The sequence below is a fragment of the Arachis ipaensis genome, chromosome B5, assembly GCF_059453495.1.
Source record: "Arachis ipaensis isolate K30076 ecotype BB chromosome B5, ASM5945349v1, whole genome shotgun sequence".
Taxonomy (NCBI): domain Eukaryota; kingdom Viridiplantae; phylum Streptophyta; class Magnoliopsida; order Fabales; family Fabaceae; genus Arachis; species Arachis ipaensis.
This window is the reverse complement of record NC_142440.1, coordinates 11,064,635-11,085,522: the sequence shown is the minus strand read 5'-3', so window position 1 is coordinate 11,085,522 and position 20,888 is coordinate 11,064,635. Positions and strand designations below refer to the sequence as shown.

The following is a 20,888-nucleotide window of genomic DNA, read 5'->3' as shown; positions in this document are numbered from 1 at the left end:
TTTTTTTCATTAAGGGTCTCGTTGTCTTTCGAGATAATTGTCAGGACCGTTTAGAGTATTTTTTCCAAATAATACTTAATCAAGTGAATAGCATTTTGACTATCAAAATGTATAATTAGTATATCTGAATTCAAATTAAGGCAATTTAAAAGGCATTGCAATTAAATTCTTTTTTTAACCATTTGAGTCAAAGACTCAAGGCTATATACTCAATTTTCATTAGGTTGCGTTTGTTTGCTTAGACATAGACAGTAATTAATAATTATATAGACACAGTGGTACATATTTAGTGTTTATTTGTTGAGACATGAATTTTAGTTAGACACCGTAGTATACAGATACATACATAATACACGTTTTTAGTGTCTTTCCTTAAAGTTGAGACCTCAGACATAACTTATGAGACACAATTTTTTCTACTTTTATTCCTAGTTAATTTCAAAAATTCCAACTTTATCCCTACCTCAACCCTATCCTAACCCATTTTTCTACTCCCTCTTCCTTCTCTGTTAATCTTCTACCTCTCTTCAGATTCTTTTTCTCTGTCATAGATTCCGTCGCTGCCGCCATGCCTCCCTCCTCCAACGGTCCTCTCTCTCTCTCTCCATCACCGCACTCTTCTTTGTTGCGTTCTTAAATTTGTGTCTCTTCCGCGCTCTTTTGTTGTCATTTTTTTCGGATCTGCATCGCTGCCGCCACTCGTTCAGATCTGTTGCCCTCACCGTCCATCCCTCGCGACACAGAGTCATAGCACCGTCCAACCCTCTCGACGTAACAAGTCAGTATCGCCATCCAACGCTCGTGATCCAGAAAATCGCAGCACCTTCTTCTGCCCCTTCTCTCATTGTCTCCTTCATCTCTTTCATTTTCCTTTTTTTTTTTTTGAGATAAATGATTATTATTAAAAAATTTATCAATGATTTTTTGATAATTATAGATGATGATGAAGATGATAAATCTGATAGTGGTAGTAATGATAGTAGTAGATGGTGATGGTGGTAGTTGTGGATACAATAATGTTATTGGTGAGGATAAATTTGTGTATACCAGTGTACTATTATGTATAATGTTACCAAATAAAATAAAAATTTTGTGTGTGCTCATGTCACTGTTGTGTCTTTGTACCTCTGTTCATTACTGATTAAGACATCAAACATACAGAACCTTATTGATAATGTCATTGTAGATTATAATGTTACCTTTCAGTTAATAGTACATTCAAAAATTGTAAAAATATATCCTATTAGCATTTTTTTTATTTATATCACTAGCATAATCAGAATCAATACAACATACAATTCTTTATTTTTTTTCTCATCTTTAAATATCAGACACACATCAGTAAAACCTCTCAAATATTGCATGATCCACTTCACAGTTTTTCAAATCCCAAGATATCTCACTTTCTTCATTTAACCCCCAAATTAAGGATTTAAAAGCTGGTTCTTTTTGCTTGACCGAAGACGCAGAGCAATAGAAAAAAAAGTTGTTCAATGGTAAAGCCAAATTCAAACCATTGAGTTAGTGCTTTGTCCCCAAGAAACAATTTGAGCCTTTGATTCACAGCAGTGATTATCAGAAATTACTTTTTCCATATATTCCAAATTGTCGTTGCAAAACTTTGAAGAAGAAGTGAAGAAAATAAATTGCATACAAATGAAAATAAATCACATTTATCTTCTGACTTAACTTAGCTTGCTTTGATTAGTGCGATTAGACATTTGCTTTTGTGATTTATCTTTCTCTTTCTTTTTTTTTGGTGAATGAACCAAGAAGAAGCTTTCTCTCTTTCTTCATGAGTCTGACCGAGAGAACCTTGTGGATGTTGGCTTTGGTTGGCTTCAATTTGAATGGATTAACTTGAGCTTGGATTGGCTTGACTCTCCATTCAATCCAATTGATTTCTTTGTTTCATTTTTTTGGGCTTTGAGAGTTAGAAAGCCCACCAGCAATCTTGTTTCTTGTTTTCATCTCTTTGGGCTGCTGCTACTTTAATTTTGGCCTGCAACACTTAATTAAAAGCAATAAAAATTAATTGAGTGTTTAACCTAATAAATTAATGTTTGTCATCGTCAATTAAGTTAATTGTGTTCTCAAAAATGTTGAATGAGGAAGAAAGGAGATACAGACCTGAAAATTAAAAAAGGGGGGAGAGAAATTTGGAAGATTAGGAATTTAATTTAAAAAATTAGAATTTTAATTCAGAAATTGAAACCTTAAATTTTAAACGGTGCCACATCATCAATTACAGAAATCATCTTTGTATTTTGTTTGCTATTTCAGCTAATTCTGTTAACGAATAAGATTTTTTTTTCTACAATTAGATATTTTATAACATTTTAAAATATTTGAGGACATTTTTATCGTTAATAAAAAAGAAAAGTCATTTTTGTTAGCGTATTGATAATTTATTGGTAGAATTAATAGTTTACTCAAATAATTTTATTCTTTTGAATAAAATTATTTTTTTGAGAGTGTTAGGAATAGGATAGAGTCAAAAGGAAAGTGAATCAAATAATTTATGTGAAAAGTGACTGAGATAAAAAAAAAAGAGAGAATTTAATTTTAAAAAATCTCCAAAATAAACAGGATAAAAATTTACGAACTAATATTTAAAAAAATATCTACTATATTTAAGGATAGTTATAATATAATGTATTACAATAAAATATTTTTATACAATAATTTATAGTACCTAATGAATACTTAGAGGGTATTATCAAATTTTAGTAGGGCTGTGAAACGGGTTACTTTGGCTCATTTAGGTCCGGTTCGCTAAATCTGTGGGTTAAATAGGCTAGTCCGTTTAATTCTGTTTTATTTGTGAGCCAAAATTTTTTAGTCCAGATCGTTTATGGTCATCCCAATAGGTTAAATGAGTCAGTTTATTTATCATTTAATTTAATTTTTTGAAAAATATTTTCACAAAAAATGCCACTTTTAGGTAAAAAACTTTTAAAAATAATATTTTTTTAGTTGATGGATCTTATTTTTGAGTTGGATCGAGAAAAATATCGACTAAAAATACTGCTTTTTTTGAAAAAAATAATAAATGGGCCACCCGTTTAACCTGCGGGCCGTTTATCCCGTCATTTTTTTCGGGTTAATCGGACTCAACCCATTTAGCCCGAAATTTAAGCGGATTTAATTTTAGAGGCAAAGCCTACCCATTTAAATGAGTAAATAAGTTGATCCAATAAATTTAGCCCATTTAAATTTTAGTGTATATTACTCATACCACTTAAAATTTTATCACACATTTTTTTATAATCTTACGCTCACTGTTATAAAAAAAAAAAAACTCACTCAAAAACAAGCCGCATACAAAGCTAAGAAAAGAATGCTTGGTTACTTACTTTGTGTTTTGTGTTTGCTTGGTATAGAAAGAGCTTTGTTAAGCTCTATTTATAATGCAAAGAGATGCACCAGAGCCACACATTATTAAACTATTCTAAATTTCTAATGGCTTAAATTAAAGAGCAACTACTTCACCACCTTCATTTGTTTTTGGAAAAACAGAACAACAATAAGTCATTATTAACAAGGAGAATATTGTTTTTTATAAGAAGAGAATTATGTATCTCAAAATATTCATTTTTGCTCAACAGAGAGATAAAGAGAAAAAACAAGATCTATCTCAATTCTTTTTTTTTCTTCCCTTTCACGTAGACTATATATCCTTTATTATAAATAGTTTTGTGCAACATCCATTGATGAACAACTGTTTAAGTTTTATAACTATGATGTTATCCTGTAAAAGTGGGTAAAAAAATTATGAAAAACAAGATCTATCTCAATTCTTATTTTCCCTTTCACGTAGAATATATATCCTTTATTATAAATAATTTTGTGCAACATCCATTGATGAAAACCTGTTTCAGTTTTATAGCTTTGATGTTATCTAGGTTATTATGTAAAAGTGAGTAAAAAAATTATGATAGGGTATTTTGGCCTTAATTTTGATCTTATTTGCTTATTACAAATTTTACGATACAAAATATTCATCAAAATTAAAAAAAAATCTAATAAAAAATATAATTTAGATTAATAAAAAGAATTTGGCAAGTGTTTTAAGGATATTAATGTGTTAGATTCGAGCTCTTTGTGATGTAGTTTTGGGTTAATTTAGAGGATAACAAAGGATAGTGGGCTAACCTCCTCGCAAAGTAAAAAAATGGTCCCGGCGGGGCTCGAACCCGCGACCTTCGGCTCATAAGACCAACGCTCTAACCAACTGAGCTACGGGACCTTGATAATAACAATGTATTAATTACATATAAAACACATTATTTCAAAGAAGAAAATTCCTCCGGCATATTGAATGTGAACAAACATGATATCGTCTTTTTAATTTAGAAGATAACATGACCTACCATTTTTATTTTGAAAAGTGTTCCAATGAACGGTTTGCCACGTTAATATAAGTTCAGACTTATCAAAACAATAAAATAAAATATTATGTGTAATATACTCTATGGTAAGTTGTACTCTATCCTACATCATATCATATCATATTCTATCAAATTTCAATGGAGATTATTTCCATTAATAATATGTGTTGTAATAATCATCAATGGAAGGCAGGGTCAGTTATTAATTATCATATGTTGAACTTACTTCTTCACCCCCTCTTCATTTTGTGTGTGTAGAAACTGATTTTCACATATGGTGACATGGATGACTGTGCTCTTTTATCAAGAGTAAAGAGTTGTAACAATTTAGGAGGATGCTTGTATAAAGATGTATAAAATATTTTTTTAAAGATATTTATGTATTATATTATTATTGGACGTATTAATAAATCGGTTATTTTTTAATTTCTTAACAAATCAGAATAAAATCGATTTTTTTATAACAATAACAATAAATGCAATTGTTATCAAATTCAATCGAACCGACTAATTTACAAAATCTACTGGATTATGGTTTTTTTTTTTAAACAAAAATCAGGGATATATTTATTTTTTTTATCAAAAAATTTAACCATGATTCTGTTCAGATTGTGTAAATCAATTGGATCAAATCGGATCTAACAATTATAATTCAGACAATTGAATTTATTATTGTTGCTATAATAAACCGATTTTGTTATGATTTATTCAAAAATAAATTATTAACCGGTTTAATAAAGATATCCAATAATATCATAACATATGTAAACGTCTTTATAAAAAGACATTTTTAGTGTCTTTATCAAAGTAGTCTCCAACAATTTATCATACTTGATAGGGGTGAGCACGGGCAGCAGGTACTCGATTACCCATCCGAATCCGAACCAAACTAATTAAATTGGTTCTGGAACCAACGGATAATTGAGTCCAATTCGAACTAAATCGATGGTCTTTGTTAGTGATTGGTTCGGATATCGGTTTTGGAGGTATAAAATCCGAACCAACCCGTGAACCTGATCATATATATATATATATATATATATATGGCTTTTAGTGAGTTTTCTATTGCACTTTTGTATTTTCATTAGACAAAGATTATTCACTATTAATATGTTTGAATTTTAATGAGTTTAGTTTTAAATGTATTTGGTGTTTAACATATTTAGATTATTTCAGTATTTCTATTGATGTTAAATGTTTACTGGATTTGTTGAATTTTTAAGATAAAAATTTAGTTTTTTTTAATGAATTTCAAAGTTATCGGGTACCCAATTACCCGAACCGAACCAATCCATTCTTAATCGGTTTGGTTTGATTCGGGTACATGCACAAAAAAATAAAAATTCAAACCAAACCAAACCAATTATATTTTGATCGGTTCGATCCTAATTTCACCTTGAATCAGAACCAAACCGACCCGTCCTCACCCCCTAATACTTGACATATATAATATTTAAAATATATAAATATCAATAAACTTCTTAATATACATTCTGTTTGGTAGGTCGGGTACCGGACAGTTCGGGTTGATGCTTCGATTGATGAGAGGGGTATCGCCTGGTTCCGGGTCGCTGGGTTGGAGAGGTTGCTGGCGACTTCCCGAGCACTTCGTATGGAGAGGGGGGGTGTCACCTGCAAAGACACTCCGACGCTCTAATCAGTAGAGTGTGCAGGTGAAAAGAGGGGGGAGTGATGTGTGAAGTACCTTGGGGGAAGGGTAGGACCTTCCCCATATATACCGTGTCAGGGGTGGGCCCAGGAAGGATAGGCCCACTCTCTTCGATGCTCCCTCCGTATAGCTGTGGCAAAGCTGTCAGGGACGCGTGTCCGGGTCGGCGTCTGGGCGCCTTGCACCCGACCGCTCGGGTTGGGTGGTTAGTGGGTCAGGCCGGCCCATGTTCCATTTGGGCCAGGCCGTAACAGTGCCCCCGACGCGTCAGCGAGGATCGTGAGGGTCGTTGGTGGCGTGTCATTTCCTCTTTCGTGTGTTGTCGCCAGGTCGGCCGTCCGTGGAGGGGACGTGCCCCTTGCGCGCGTGTCTGTTTGTTGGCGAGATGATCGTTCGTCGTCTCGTTTCCCGCGCTGGGCATTAAATGCTCATAATGGGATGGAAAATCATGTGCGCAAAGACCATTATGCCCTCAATCCTTTCGCGCTTTGTGTGGAGGTTTTAAACAGTTTGCATTTGTTTTCCTTTCCCATTTTCATTTCTCCTGTCTTTATCTTCCTCTCTCCCAAGTGTTCTCAGGCTTCATTTCTGCATCTCTGCGCACTCCTCTGTCTTTCATTTCTCTGCAACTAATCCAGGTAAACATTAACTTTCTTTGCGCTTATTGCTATGTGCTTGCTGCTTGCTGTTTGTTCTTGCTATTTGTTTGATCCGTATGTTAGGCGGTTTAAGTTTCAAATAGGTGCGTTAGGGGGTTACCATTCTTGCTCTTAGATTGGATAGGCTAAGTGTAGTTTCTGGGTTTTTCTGAGCACCCGACCTGATAGACTAACCGAGTGGTAACCCCACTGTAGGTATGCCTTGTGTCGTCTCACGGACTTCTACCTCCGCCGCGGGCTATGATCCCTATGCCTGGGTGGTCTCCGATTTAAAAGAGTCTCCCAATCAAATGGGGGAGGAGGAGCTAACGGAATTCCGTCAGGGCGAGTACCTGTACGGAAGGACAGATGAGGAAGCCAATTACGACGTCTTCGTTCCTGCCCCCCACGAACGTTTGTACGAAATTAATTTTCATTCTCCCCAGGTTGCCGACTGGATTTGGTTTTATAAGGCCATGTTCACCCAGGTGGGGGTTCGTATCCCGTTTTCCACGTTTCAGAGGGCGCTTCTTGGTCGGATATCCGTGTCGCCGTCGCAGCTGCATCTGAACAGTTGGGCCTCCATTTGCTGTTTCGAGATGGTATGTGAATATCTGGAGCTGCCGGTGTCTGTGGATGTTTTCCACTTTTTCTTCAACCTTACGAATCCTTCCAAGGAGGGGAAGGCGAGGAAAGGGTTTATGTCTTTCCGATCTGCCCAGGGTCGGCGGATCTTCGGTTTGTTTGAGGACTCATATCATGGGTTCAAGGACAAGTATTTTAAAGTGCGACCAGTCAAAGGTCGGCACCCCTTTTGGTTGTCGCTGGAGGGGGAACGGCTCATCCCTATGTATTGGCGTTTTGGGGCTGGGTCTAACACCTTCATTAAGGTGACCTACAAGGGAATGTCTCCTACGGACAAGAGGATTGCCGACGTATTGTGGGCGGTTTTTGGGAAGAACCATGTGAACCCCTACCTCCTTATGGGTGATCGGGAGGTCGCCAGGAATTATATTTGTGAGCTGTTTTGCCTTTGTGTGCTTTTTGTATTGTTATGGCTTTTATGTGGTTTTATCGATTTCACGACTAACATGCTTGTTTGTCTGTTGTAGTGGAGATGTCGGCTTCAGTGACAGGGCTCGAGGGTCTGTATAAGACCTTCTTGGAGGATAGTGATGAGGAGAAGGCTGATGAGAAGGTTGCCGGGAAGCTGGAGGACCTTTCTCTGGAGAACAAAGATCAGTCGGTGCCTTCACCTCGAGACGCCGAGATGTCTGACAAGAATCCTATCGACGCACATGCTTCCCCTATTCCCGAGGTGACGACTGGCATTGGTCATTCCTCCTCTCGACATGAGAGTCCCGATTTAAAGCTCGTCCCTACTCCCAAAAGGCAGAAGGCGTCCTCTAGCCCTGAGGGGACTCTTACTGTGATGGAGAGAAACTTCGATGCTGGGGCTTTCATCGACTCCCAACTGATCCCCGGCACGGAGGATCACTTCCTCGGTACCGAGCTGATGAGCCAGGCGAGGTAGATGTATCGCACGCTGCCTCGCGGGGCTGTAATAGCTCGGAAGGTCGAGTTCGAGTTGTCGGGGATGCAGTCGCTACGAAGAAAGCTTGAGTTTGCTGCCACGGCCAACAATGAATTCAAAGTTTAAGTTGAATTTCTTCAAGGGCAGCTGTCCGAGGCAGGGGAGAAACTCAAGGTTGCCGAGGAGAAAGCCATGTCTGCCGAGGAAAAAATGAGAGCCTCCGATGAGACCGTGTCCCGTTTAGCCGAGCGGGAGATGACTCCCGAGAGCCAGCTGAACACCGCGCAAGGTCGGGTAGTGGCCTTGGAGAAAGAGCGTGATGAGGCCGTCTCGCTGGCCAAGGCCGCTCAGGCTGAAGTTGAAGAGCTCAAAAAGAAGCACAAGGCGACTAAAGAGCAAGGGAGGAACGCGATCTTCATGACTGAGGAGGCCCTTAAGGCTCAGGTGAAGGTCGTGGCTCCCGATTTCGACACATCAGCGATTGGAGTATTCAAGACGATCAAGGATGGCAAGATCGTTGAGATGCCGAGGAAATGAGCTCTTGCGCCTTTATGTTTTTATGTGGATTTGCAGTTTTTTGTTGTAGAACTCGTTTATGCTGTTATACCTTTAAAATACGTTTGATCGGCTTATCATTGCCGTTGTTTTTGCCCGTGGTGGTGTTTTTACTTCGTTGCATTACCGTTTTGTTGGCGTGAGCTTAGTGCTCGTTCGTTTACCATTGTGTTGGTAGCGGGGCCAGGTCGTGGCCTTTTATTATCGTTGTAGCCGTTTAGATGGCTGTGGTTTAGGTGGCTCCCGGGGTGATCAGTCCCGAGGTGCCGTATTGTGGTTCCGTTCAATGCGTTGAGGAGCTCGTCGTCGTGCGATGTTTAAGTAGGAAAAAGGGTAAATAGAAATAAAACAGGGAGAAATGATAAGTAAATATTAATCGGCAATTAAGCAAGTCTATTACCATTGATAGATACAAAGGTAAATGATCAAGCTCGTTAAATTGCCTGGCCGACGTGCTTGATCTAAGGGTAGAACCTTCTCAGGTTGCCTGCATTCCATGTTCTCGGGACCTCCCATCCATCGAGCTTTTTCAATTTGTAAGCACCGTTGCCAATCACTTCTTTGATCCTGTAGGGGCCTTCCCAGTTCGCCGCCAGTTTGCCTTCTCCCTGGGCCGGCGGGGCCGATGTCATTGCGCTGCAGGACGAGGTCGTTCTATTCAAATTCCCTTTTGAGTACCTTGGTGTTGTAGCGCAGAGCCATTCTTTGCTTCAGTGCCACTTCTGACAGGTGGGCCTTCTCCCTGGTCTCATCTACTAGGTCCTTTTCTACCGCTTCCTTAACCCCCTTGAGAAGTACACGTTGACTTGGTTCGCCGATCTCTACGGGTATCATGGCGTCTACCCCGTATATCAGGCGAAATGGGGTCTCTCCTGTTGCTGACTGCTCGGTTGTGCGGTAGGACTAGAGGACCGAGGCGAGCTCGTCATCCCATGCTCCTTTCTTACTATCTAGTCGCTTCTTGAGGCCGAGTAGGATGACCTTGTTCGCGGACTCGACTTGTCCGTTTGTCTGTGGGTGCTCTACCGAGGAGAATCTCTGTTTGACGCCCAAACCTGCGAGGAACTCTACAAACTTCTTGTCGGTGAATTGCGTCCCATTGCCTGAGATGACGACTTCCGGGATGCCGAAACGAGTTATCACCTGCCTCCACATGAACTTTCTGCAATTGGATGAGGAGATGGTGGCCAGCGGTTCGGCCTCTATCCATTTGGTGTAATAGTCGACGGCGACTATGAGGTATTTGACTTGCCCTGGGCCAACTGGGAAGGGTCCCAGGAGGTCGACTCCCCATTGTGCGAAAGGTCGGGAGGACGTCATCAAGCTCAGTTCGGTGGCCGGTGCCCTGTGGAAGCTAGCATTCTCTTGGCATTTGACACATTTTTTTACGAACTTGGAGTCTTCCATCATTGACGGCCAATAGTACCCGACTCGGATGAGCTTTCTTGCTAGGGCTTTGCCCCCGATATGGTGACCACAGCACCCCTCATAGACTTATCTGAGTACGTAGTCCGTCTGGTCGGGGTGTAGGCATTTTAGCAAAGGTTGACTGAGTCCCTTTTTGAACAGCTGGTCCTGTATGACCGTGTATTTAGCAGCCTCCTTCTCAGCACCTTGGCTTCCTTCTCATCTCCAGGGAGTTTGCCGTTTTGCAAGAAATCGATGATGGAGTCCATCCAGGAGGGGCTCGTCTTGGTTAGGTGGAGGGTGACTGCTGGTTCTTTGGTGATACCTTGAATGAGGGATCGGTTGCCGGCTCCAGGTTTTGTGCTCACTAGCTTGGATAGGAGGTCTGCCCGTGTGTTCCTCTCCCTCGGAACGTGTTGGACCATGACCTCTTCAAATTGTTTGCTCAGTTCTTTGACCCTTTCCAAGTACTTCTGCAGTAACGAATCCCTGTCTTGGTAGCTTCCATTTACTTGCGCGGTGACGACCTGCGAGTCGCTGCATATTTCCAACCTTGTGGCCCCGACTTCCCGTGCTAGGACCAAGCCCCCCAGTAGTGCTTCGTATTCTGCTTGGTTGTTTGGTACGGGAAACTCAAACTTAACCGATTGTTCGTAGATGACTCTGGCCGGGATCTCTAAGATGATCCCAGCGCCCCCAAACGTTTGGTTGGAGGCTCCGTCCACATGGAGCTTCCACCGTGTGTCCGCTTCTTCGGTTGGATTTTCGGTCACCTTCACTAGGAAGTCTGTCATTGCTTGCGCCTTAATCGCATGTCGTGGCTCGTAGCTCAGATCGTATTGGGATAGCTCAATTGCCAAGGTCATCATCCTTCCCGCCAGGTCGGGTTTTTGTAGCACCTGACGAATTGCTTGGTCCGTTCTCACGACCACTTGGTGACTTTAGAAGTATTGTCGTAGTCTGCGAGAAGAGGTCAAGAGTGCTAGTGCCAGTTTCTCCAGCTTGCTGTATCTAAGTTCTGCTCCTTGCAGCGCTCTACTCACGAAATAAATCGGTTGTTGGGCCTTCCCTTCTTCCCGCACCAGCACCGCTACAAGCGCTCCTTCTGTTATGGCCAGGTATAGGTAGAGTGGTTCTCCGGCTTTAGGCTTACCGAGTACGGGGGGTGCCGCCAGGATTTCTTTGAAGTGGTTGAATGCTTCTTCGCATGCAGAAGTCCATTCAAACGCTATTCCCTTCTTCATCAGATTGAAGAAGGGCAGGGCTTTTGTTGCAGATGCACCGAGGAACCGGGACAACACGGTGAGTCTTCCCGCCAACCGCTGAACGTCTTTGATGCAACCCGGTCTCTTCATCTGAAGTATTGCTTGGCATTTTTCAGGGTTGGCCTCCACTCCCCTTTGGGTTATCATGAATCCCAGGAACTTCCCGGCCTCCATGGCAAAGGTGCACTTGAGCGGGTTGAGCCTCATGCCGTGTTGTCGGAGGGATGCGAACACATTCTCCAAGTCGCTTATGAGATCGCCAGGTTGGGTGGTCTTCGCGAGGATATCGTCCACATAGACTTCCACTGTCTTGCCAATGAGATTGCTGAATATTTTGTTCATCAGCCTCTGGTACGTGGCCCCCGCGTTTTTCAGGCCAAAAGGCATCACCTTGTAACAATAGGTTCCTCCTGGTGTTATAAACGCCATTTTTCCTCGTCTGGCCGGTAGGGCTGCACATGGATCGGATAATATCCGCATATCCGCGGTAATTATCCGCATCCGATCCGAATTTTGCGGATATTATCCGATCTGCAGAGTCATCGGATCGGATCAGATCCGATCCGCACTATGGTAGGATCGGATTGCGGATTTGGCAGTGATATCCGAGGATCCGATCCGCAAATCCGCATATCCGCACATCTCATATAAATAGCATAGTTTAAAAATGTAAACCCTAATGTGATATGAATTTTATGATATCTTGTTTTTAATTTTTTATGTTGTACTTCAACTTAGAGTAATTAAACTTAAATATTGTGTTATTATTTTGTTTTTGTTATTCAAGAGAACTTTTATTGATAATATTTTAGAAGTAAATAGGCTTAAACAGGTGAAAAATAATTTTTCTGGATATTTTTTTTTGTAAAAATAGCCAAACAAAATCTTAAAATAGTTTTTTTGAATTATGCGGATATACCCGATATCCGATCCGATCCGCAAGTATGCGGATCGGATCGGATCGGATCCAACCTGAAAAAATGCGGATATTGTATCCGATCCGATCCAATGACTGCAATGCGGATCGGATAGAATTTTAGGCAATATCTGATCTGATCCGATCCGTGTGCAGCCCTACTGGCCGGTGCATCGGTATCTGGTTGTAGCCAGAATAGGCATCCATGAAGCTCAGATACCGGTACCCCGCGGCCGCGTCGACGAGTGCATCGATATTGGGAAGAGGGTAGCAGTCCTTGGGGCATACTTTGTTGAGATCGGAGTAGTCCACGCACATTCTCCATCTCCCATTGTGCTTCTTTACCAGGACCACGTCTGATAGCCAGGTCGAATAGTCCAGTTCTCGGATAAACCCAGCTTCGAGGAGGCTGACCGTTTGTCTGGCCACCTCCTCTGCCCTTTCCTGAGACATCTTTCTTCTCCTTTGAGCCACCGGTTTGGATTCCGGCCTGATGGCTAGGTGATGCGACATGAGTCGGGGGTCAATCCCCGGCATGTCGGCTGGCATCCAGGCAAAAAAATCGCCATTGGCTCTGATCATTTTCATCAAAGGCTCTTTTAATTCATGGGGGAGGTTCCTGTTCACAAACGTGAACTTTTCCTCCGTATCCCCGACTCTAAACTTTTCCAGGTCCCCTTTTGGTTCGGGTCTGGGCTTGTCGTCAACCCTGGCATCCAAGTCAGCGAGAAACACCCCTGATGCCTCCCTGCACAGGCTGGCAACTGAGTCGGTCAGTCCATCGATCTCTAGGCACTCGTCGTTAAAACGATCCAGATATTTTCTTGTCGGTTCTCCGGACCTCTGCGTTACTCCAAGCAGGTTGATTGGGTGCTTTGCTTTGGCTATCCTGGTAGTGAATTGGGCTAAGAAGGCGTGGCTTATATCCGAGAACTTGGCCACCGAGCCCTGCGGGAGGCTATTAAACCACCGTATCGCAGGTCCCGCGAGGGTGACCGGGAAAGCACGGCACCTTACCTCGTCCCCCACTCCTTCCAAGTTCATCCTGGCCTCGAAGGCCGTGAGGTGCTCCTGCGGGTCTTGCGTTCCGTCGTACCTCATGTCCGTAGGCTTGTCAAAGTGCTTTGGCAGCCGTACTTCGAGGACGGAACGATGAAAAGGGGTCGCGCCTACTATGACTGGTCCGCTTGCTCGCCATGTTCTCCTTTTGTCTTCCCGACGACCGTCTTCCCGATCACGATCAGCGGCGGCGTAGTCTGTGGCACGCCGCCTCCTGTTCCTGACATATATGAGGGGGTCGTGGCGCCTCCTTATGCGTCCTTCCTCCTTGGGGCTCTCAGATTCGGACCTTTGGCTAGCCGCGCGTCGGGAGCGGCTTCTCGGGGAGAACGGGAGTCGCCTGACTCGGGTGTTTGCTGGCGATGCTCTTGAGCTGCCAGTCGGCGCTCTAGATCCTGCATTCTGTGACGCAGTTCTTGCATTATCCTGGCGCTGTTGTCGCCGGTTTCCCCGAAGGGGCGTCTTTTAAGGGATCGCGTGGTTTGTCGAGGAGGGGATCTTGTGCGCTCCTCGGAGGACGCCACGATGGGTTCCCCTCTCTGCCCGGCTTCTCGCCCTGCTCATCCAGGGCCTTGTATTACTTCCATTCAGGCGGTCTCCACAGACGGCGCCAATGTTCGGTAGGTCGGGTACCTGACGGTTCGGGTTGATGCTTCGATTGATGAGAGGGGTATCGCCTGGTTCCGGGTCGCTGGGTTGGAGAGGGTGCTGGCGACTTCCCGAGCACTTCGTATGGAGAGGGGGGTGTCACCTGCAAAGACACTCCGACGCTCTAGTCAGTAGAGTGTGCAGGAAAAAAGAGGGGGGGAGTGATGTGTGATGTACCTTGGAGAAATGGTAGAACCTTCCCCATATATACCGTGTCAGGGATGGGCCCAGGAAGGATATGCCCACTCTCTTCGATGCTCCTTCCGTATAGCTGTGATAAAGCTGTCAGGGACGCGTATCCGGGTCGGCGTCTGGGCGCCTTGCACCTGACTGCTCGGGTCGGATGGTTAGTTGGTCGGGCCGGCCCATGTTCCATTTGAGCCAGACCGTAACACATTCAATTGAATCATTGGAAAAAAAAAAAGGCCCGTGCATCATACAGTTCCGGACTAGTTAGTAAGAGAGGGGAATAATAATGATTATATATAATTTTATGCCAAAAAAATTTAATTCACATAATTTTATACCCTCGTAAAAAACATTTCTGTCTCAGTACGTGTTGTTTAGTCATTGAGATTTTTTTCCAAAAAAAAAAAAAAGACTAGAACAGTTTATAATAGATTAAAATAAAATATATTTATTTATTTACTTATTTTTGTTTTATAAAAATTCCTTTTAATTGATTATTATAGTGAAATGAAACTTGTGTAGATTCCTGTCATCGGAATATAAAGTAGTAAACACTAAACACTAAACAGTAGTATTGAACTATTGATATAAGTAGAGGAAGTGGAAATTGGAGGTAACAGGTAAGTAAAGTAGGGAGTGTTTAATAATAATATAATATAATATATGAGATCAATTTCATTTCATTCATTTGAGTAAATTGGTTGATTAGCGGAAGTGGAATTGCAGAAAGAGAAAAGAAAGCCCGGTGAGTTTTGAAGAAGAAGAACTTGAAGATGACGTTGGGTCTGATAAATGCAAACCCTGTTGTTCACGAAAAGAAGGAGAGGATCTCTCGCTCCGAAGATCCCCATCCCACTGATGACGCTGTTGATCCTCTCGATATTTATGATATCCTCTTTTCCTCCTTCTTCTTCTTTTTTCTTCTTAATTTTTTCTCTTTAATTTGGTACTATTTAGAAAAATAACATGTCAAACTCTAGTTTATTGCAGCTATATAATTTTTTTTTTTATTTTCGTGTTTTTGTTGCGATGGAATTTAATTAATTGAATTCAAAAGATGAATAACGTTTTTGCGGATCCTTAACTAAGATTCGACAAATTTCGTGAGGGATATTAGGGATCCCGAACATCCTTATTCCTTGGAGCAGCTAAGTGTTCTTTCCGAGGAATCTATTACTGTCGATGACAAGCTTGGCCGGATTTTGTGAGCTTTAACTTTTAATTTATAGATTATTTTCATCTTTGAATTTATTTATTTATGGAATTGATGGATCCTGAATTCATATTTGTAATTTGATTGTTTAGGATAACATTTACGCCGACCGTGCAGCACTGCAGCATGGCGACGGTGATTGGTCTTTGTCTGAGAGTGAAACTGAAGCACTTCTTCCCTCCTCATTATAAGGTATGCTACCATGTTCCCCTTCTATTCTGCTTTGTCTGCCACATGGCACCTCCTGCTTTTTTCCCACTCTCAATTAATTGCCTCCTATTTTATTTTCTCATTAAAAAGAAATTAAATCTAATAATAATAATAATTTGTTATCCTAATCTGTTTTGTGTCGGACAATGAAAAATACTTGTGGACCGTGTTGGAGTAACATCATTGTTGTTATGTCAAAATAGCATTTCCATGTACTATACATTTTTTTTGGTACTAATTCAAGCAATTGCGAACTAGTAAGTACTAATTAAAAGATGCTCATAATTTTCTCTGCAGCAATAGTAGGAATTAATATAACTAATAATTTTTTTTATCATTATAAAGTTATAAAAGTTCATTTCTATGCATTGAGAATGTAACCTTTATTCTCTTGATTATTTTGTTAATGGCATGTAGCATATGACTCTGAAATTTCTTTTTGCAGGTAGATATCAAAGTGTCTCCGGGATCTCATGCTGATGAAGTATCAGGTGAAGCTACCATTTCCCTTTGTTTTTCAGCGTTTAGCATGAGGATTCTGGGGTTACTACTACACCCTGAATTTGAATATGAATATGAATATGAATACTTTATGTTTCATGTTCTCTCTGTTAAAAACTATGCTCAATCCTCATCATAACACAAGTTTTGGATTCTACCAATTTTCTGTTGTTGCAGTGAATAAGCAGTTAAATGATAAAGAGAGAGTTGCTGCTGCATTGGAGAATCCCAACCTGCGCGAGCTCGTCGAGGAGTGCCTCTCTTCCAACGAACTGTAACTGTGAGAAACTAAATGTGACAGTAATACATAGATAGTCCTCATGAAGCTTTAGCTCTTTGGTTTCATTTTCATGTATGTATCATCAATATCACCCCTCCTCTTGCCAAACCTAAATTGTGTTTGATTGTGCTTTAGCCCTTTGATTTCATATATGTATATGTATATGTATATGCTTTGTAAGTGAAGTTAGACATCAAGGTGTAAAGTTTTGGTACCTGATTATGCATAATTAATTATGTTAAGGTTGACCCGGCTTCTATAATCCATATTATGATTCACACTGTGACTTTAATCTGGTAAGGACAAATACAACTAGTGTTACATATTTCTACTTTGTCTTTCACTAACTCAGGTGTGCAACTACATTGCAATTGATGTTCACAAAATAGACTAGAGTTTTGTGATTATTTCCAAATTCCAAGCTTGCGTCTAAATTTTCCTTAGAATACAAATATATCAACATTCATCACATGAGATCATTGTGATTATGAATTATGATGCAACCTCTCCCCCAGATTGACCATTGTTAGTGTGGTGTGACTTCTCATCAAGGCCCCAAAACTGGGCAGTTTTCACATCGTCCTCAAGCATCAATCTTGAGAACTCTTCATGATCATATTTTAGAGTAGCTTTTCCCCCATACTCACTAGGAAGATTTTCTACGTCGAAGAGTGAGTTCATGAGCTCCACACTGTCCTTATCATTAGGATATACAAAATTCAACTTCTGTGCTGTCTTGGGGTCTATGAAGTATCTCACAGCCTATCAGAATCAAAGTAGTAAGAGTAACAGGCACTGCTAAAACCTCATCATTCAAACTACTACATGCTTAAAGATGTTAACCAAACCATTTACTGCAAAATAGAATTCGCAATTGTTCTAAAACATTTACGATATTAGGACATGTCTGTATCAAAACAAGAAGAAATAGCAAAGCTTAAAGATGCATGAGAAAAACAAAATACTTGGTGAGAATAAAGCAAAGCCACCCAAAAGTGAAATATAAGGGAGGGGGAGGAACAAACCTTGAAGAAGGCCTCAAAGATTCTTGGTGGATTGTAAAAAATAACAACACCAAGCCTTTCTGGATAGTGGTTTTGTAAAATGTAAATAATATCACGCGATGTTTTGATAGGGATATTAGTTCTCAGTGAAAATCCATCAAAGTCTAGCAACCATGTCATCTTTTCTTGTCCTTCAGGAAGATTAAGAACGGCATTTTCCATTAGGTAAACAAAATACTTGGTGCCATCTTCCGGGGCTGTCGTGTTCTGACAATATAATTGCCAAGTTAACAACAATCTATTAAAAACTAAAAGGAAAGTTACTTGAATTATAAGTGGATTAAAATGTTGACCTTATGCATCCCTGGCTTCATTATAAGGACAGTTCTTCCAACTCGGTCATGAAGGTTTGCTCTGAAGACTTTCCCTGTCTCACCTTCATGTGCTACATCGCTCTGATTGTAGGAAATAGTTCAATTGCAATTCGCAAACACAAATTACTAATATTAGCTATATACATGCTATCAAGGACAATATAGGGTCCGAAAAGGGTCTCAAAGAGTGTAGTATAGGCACCTAACATGATAATTCTACGGCTTGAATCCGTTATTATGATAATTTTGAATTAAATGCACTAAGGCTGCCTTTAGAACGGAATCGAAGACTGGGAGATTGAGATTGAAAAATGAAAACTAAATTAAGTCTTAGTATTATATTTAATTTAAGATAAATATAGAAATTGAGAAGTGGATTTAGAATTTAAAAAGTTAAATGAAAATATTTTTTACGATTAAGTCCCCAAAAATTTTAGTTTGCTGTGTCCCCACTTTTTAAAGATATTGAAGGGATTGGAATTTTGAATTCCGACACTAAAATTTTAGTTCCAAACTATCAAACATAATACTGAGTTTCTATCCCCAGTTTCAGTCCTAGTTTCTAAAAACAAAACGCTACTTATCTGATATGAATGTATGATCTATAAAATAGTATAATGTTGGGAAGATAGTTACCCAGCGAATTTCCTCGGGCTTAAAGGAGGACCTCCAGTTGAGCGAGTCAAGAAGCATTTTCTTGGATTTATGAAGATCCCAGTTCCGAGCTTCAAGGTATCTTCTTAGGCATCCATCTGTGCAGTACTTTAAACTACGCTCACTTAGGGCCAGGGTTCCAATAAAAGCCTTCAGTTCACTAACCTGTTTCACTTTCACTTGTTCCTTATTCTCAACATAATATTTTCTTTCTACTAACATTTCTAACCCAAACTCAAAAACATGACGAATCATGGTACATAGTTATGATAATGAACAAGCATAAATATTTTCCTATTATAAAAAATACCCAGTAGAGAAATATTATATATAGAAAGCTTTACCTTTGCATCTTGACAAGAGGAATCATTTTTCAGCTCATTCTGGCTTTTCTTCCTTAGAAGGAACATGCTGATTGCAAATTATTCCAGAACTGAACCATATGAATTTTTTAAAATATCTTTTAGAAAAAAAAAAATTGGAACTACATGCTCAAAAGAGATTAAGATTATTATTGATATTGAAAGAGTCACTCTATAAAAAAAGAGATTCAAGCGAAGAGTTACTTACCTGGAGTTATACAAAGTGATGAGAAAAGAAGAGAGAAATTGCAATTGTTTATAAGTTTTTAGCTCTTGTCAATGTTATTATTCATCATGCAAAAATTATCTTATGTTAGAACAAGAAGAAGGGGACGTTTCGGTAATTCGGTACAAGATCAGTGACGAGGAAGAGCGAACGGTTGTTAAATGCAAATGAATACTCCAAACTCCATTAACAGATACTGGGACCAGTATGATTAATTACTATAACTTTATGAAAACGATATATACGGGGCTTTTTTATTTAAATAAATTAAGAGAAGAACTAAATTACTCGATTCCCCTAAATGGATTTTAAAAACGTGATTCTCCTAGATTATATAATATATAAATCGTCCTAAACTTTTGTGTTTTAAATAATATATGAATCATGTTATCTTGGACGATTTATGTGTAAATCGTCCTAGGCCACCATGAGTTATATTTTTTTATCCTAAAGCTCATTGCCCTAGCGGCCTAGCACGATTTATGTGTAACTAGTCATCCCTCAAAACCTTAGCACGATTTATGTATTACTATGGTAAGGCACATTAGGCTGGGACGATTTACATTAAAAAATACAAAGCTCATGACTATGGAATAATTTATGTGCTAAAAGAGGTTATAAATAAAGGAGAACCATGAATATCGATCCATAGTTAAGTTGAGAGTTTTAGGAATATTGCTGAGAATGTGTTTTTGTAGTTCATTACTAGAGAAAAATTAATGAAAAAGTAAAGGTGTAACATTCAGTAGTAAAAAGTAGGTCAGAGTGTTCGTAAATAGTATATTATAGAAGTAAATAAAATTACGATAAAAAATAAATAAAATTCATATGAATAAAACCAAATAAAAAAATAAAAGATTTTATATACAACATAAATATAGTACAATAAAAGATAAAAAAAAGAATTTATATAAACAAAAAAATAAAAATATCATAAAAATAAGAATTTATACAACAATATTTGTCATATGAATAAAAAATACAATAAAAATAGATAAAAATCATATGAATAAAATCAAATAAAAATAAAATTCATAAAAAATATACATATAAAAAATAGTTTAGTAAAAGATAAAAAAAAAATCATATAAACTAAGAAGTAATACGTAATCTAAAATATAATATAAAAAATATTTATCATGTACATAAAAGTACAATATGATCTTATATTTTTTATATTATTTTTTTAGTATTTTGATCTTATATTTTTAGAGTACATACTATTTTTTTTAATTATTTATTATACTATTTTTATATATATATTTTTTATGAATTTTTTTTATTTTATTTGATTTTGTTCATATAATTTTTTATTTATTTTTATTGTATTTTTTTATTTATACGACAAATATTGTTATATAAATTCTTATTTTTATTAATTTTTATGATATTTTTATTTTTTTGTGTATATTTTATTGTACTATATTTATGTTATATTTATGTTGTGTATAATTTTTTTTTAATTTTATTCATATGAATTTTATTTATTTTTTATTGTAATTTTATTTACTTCTAATAATATACTATTTCGTAAATCCTCTACATTCGTTGAAGGATTTACTAAATACGAACATTCTGACCTACTTTTTACTATTGAACCTTATACCCTTACTTTTTTATCAATTTTTTTCTGGTAATGAACTACAAAAACACATTCTCAGCCATCTTCCTAAAACTCTTAACTTCACTATGGATCGATATTCATGGTTCTCCTTTATTTATAACCTCTTTTAGCACATAAATTATTCCATAGTCATGAGATTTGTGTTTTTGAATGTAAATCGTCCCAGTCT

The 20,888-nt window shown here is 39.1% G+C and overlaps 2 protein-coding genes and 1 non-coding gene across 4 annotated transcripts; 1 reads left to right on the top strand and 2 right to left on the bottom strand.

The window, feature by feature from the left end:
* Window positions 1-4,175: 4,175 nt before the first annotated feature.
* TRNAI-UAU (transfer RNA isoleucine (anticodon UAU)) lies at window positions 4,176-4,249 on the bottom strand. The gene has a single exon. It is a non-coding gene; the product is annotated as a tRNA-Ile (tRNA).
* Window positions 4,250-14,773: 10,524 nt separating this feature from the next.
* Window positions 14,774-16,717, top strand: LOC107642874 (MIP18 family protein (DUF59)). Its single transcript, XM_088488937.1, has 6 exons — window positions 14,774-14,891; window positions 14,998-15,161; window positions 15,372-15,475; window positions 15,577-15,676; window positions 16,140-16,185; window positions 16,373-16,717. The coding sequence occupies exons 2-6, from the start codon at window positions 15,045-15,047 to the stop codon at window positions 16,471-16,473; spliced, it is 468 nt and encodes a 155-aa protein (XP_088345063.1). The 5' UTR covers window positions 14,774-14,891; window positions 14,998-15,044; the 3' UTR covers window positions 16,474-16,717.
* Window positions 16,718-16,743: 26 nt separating this feature from the next.
* Window positions 16,744-19,283, bottom strand: LOC107642873 (uncharacterized). Of its 2 annotated transcripts, XM_016346371.3 has the most exons (6): window positions 19,078-19,283; window positions 18,852-18,940; window positions 18,490-18,672; window positions 17,833-17,934; window positions 17,501-17,746; window positions 16,744-17,237 (listed from the first exon to the last, which is right to left on the bottom strand). In XM_016346371.3, exons 2-6 carry the CDS (start codon window positions 18,915-18,917, stop codon window positions 16,968-16,970), a joined length of 867 nt encoding a protein of 288 aa, XP_016201857.1. In that variant the 5' UTR covers window positions 18,918-18,940; window positions 19,078-19,283; the 3' UTR covers window positions 16,744-16,967. The 2 variants fall into 2 exon arrangements, with proteins under 2 accessions (XP_016201857.1, XP_088345062.1); XM_088488936.1 differs by lacking the exons at window positions 18,852-18,940; window positions 19,078-19,283 and having other exon boundaries at window positions 18,490-18,840.
* Between the last annotated feature and the right edge of the window lie 1,605 nt (window positions 19,284-20,888).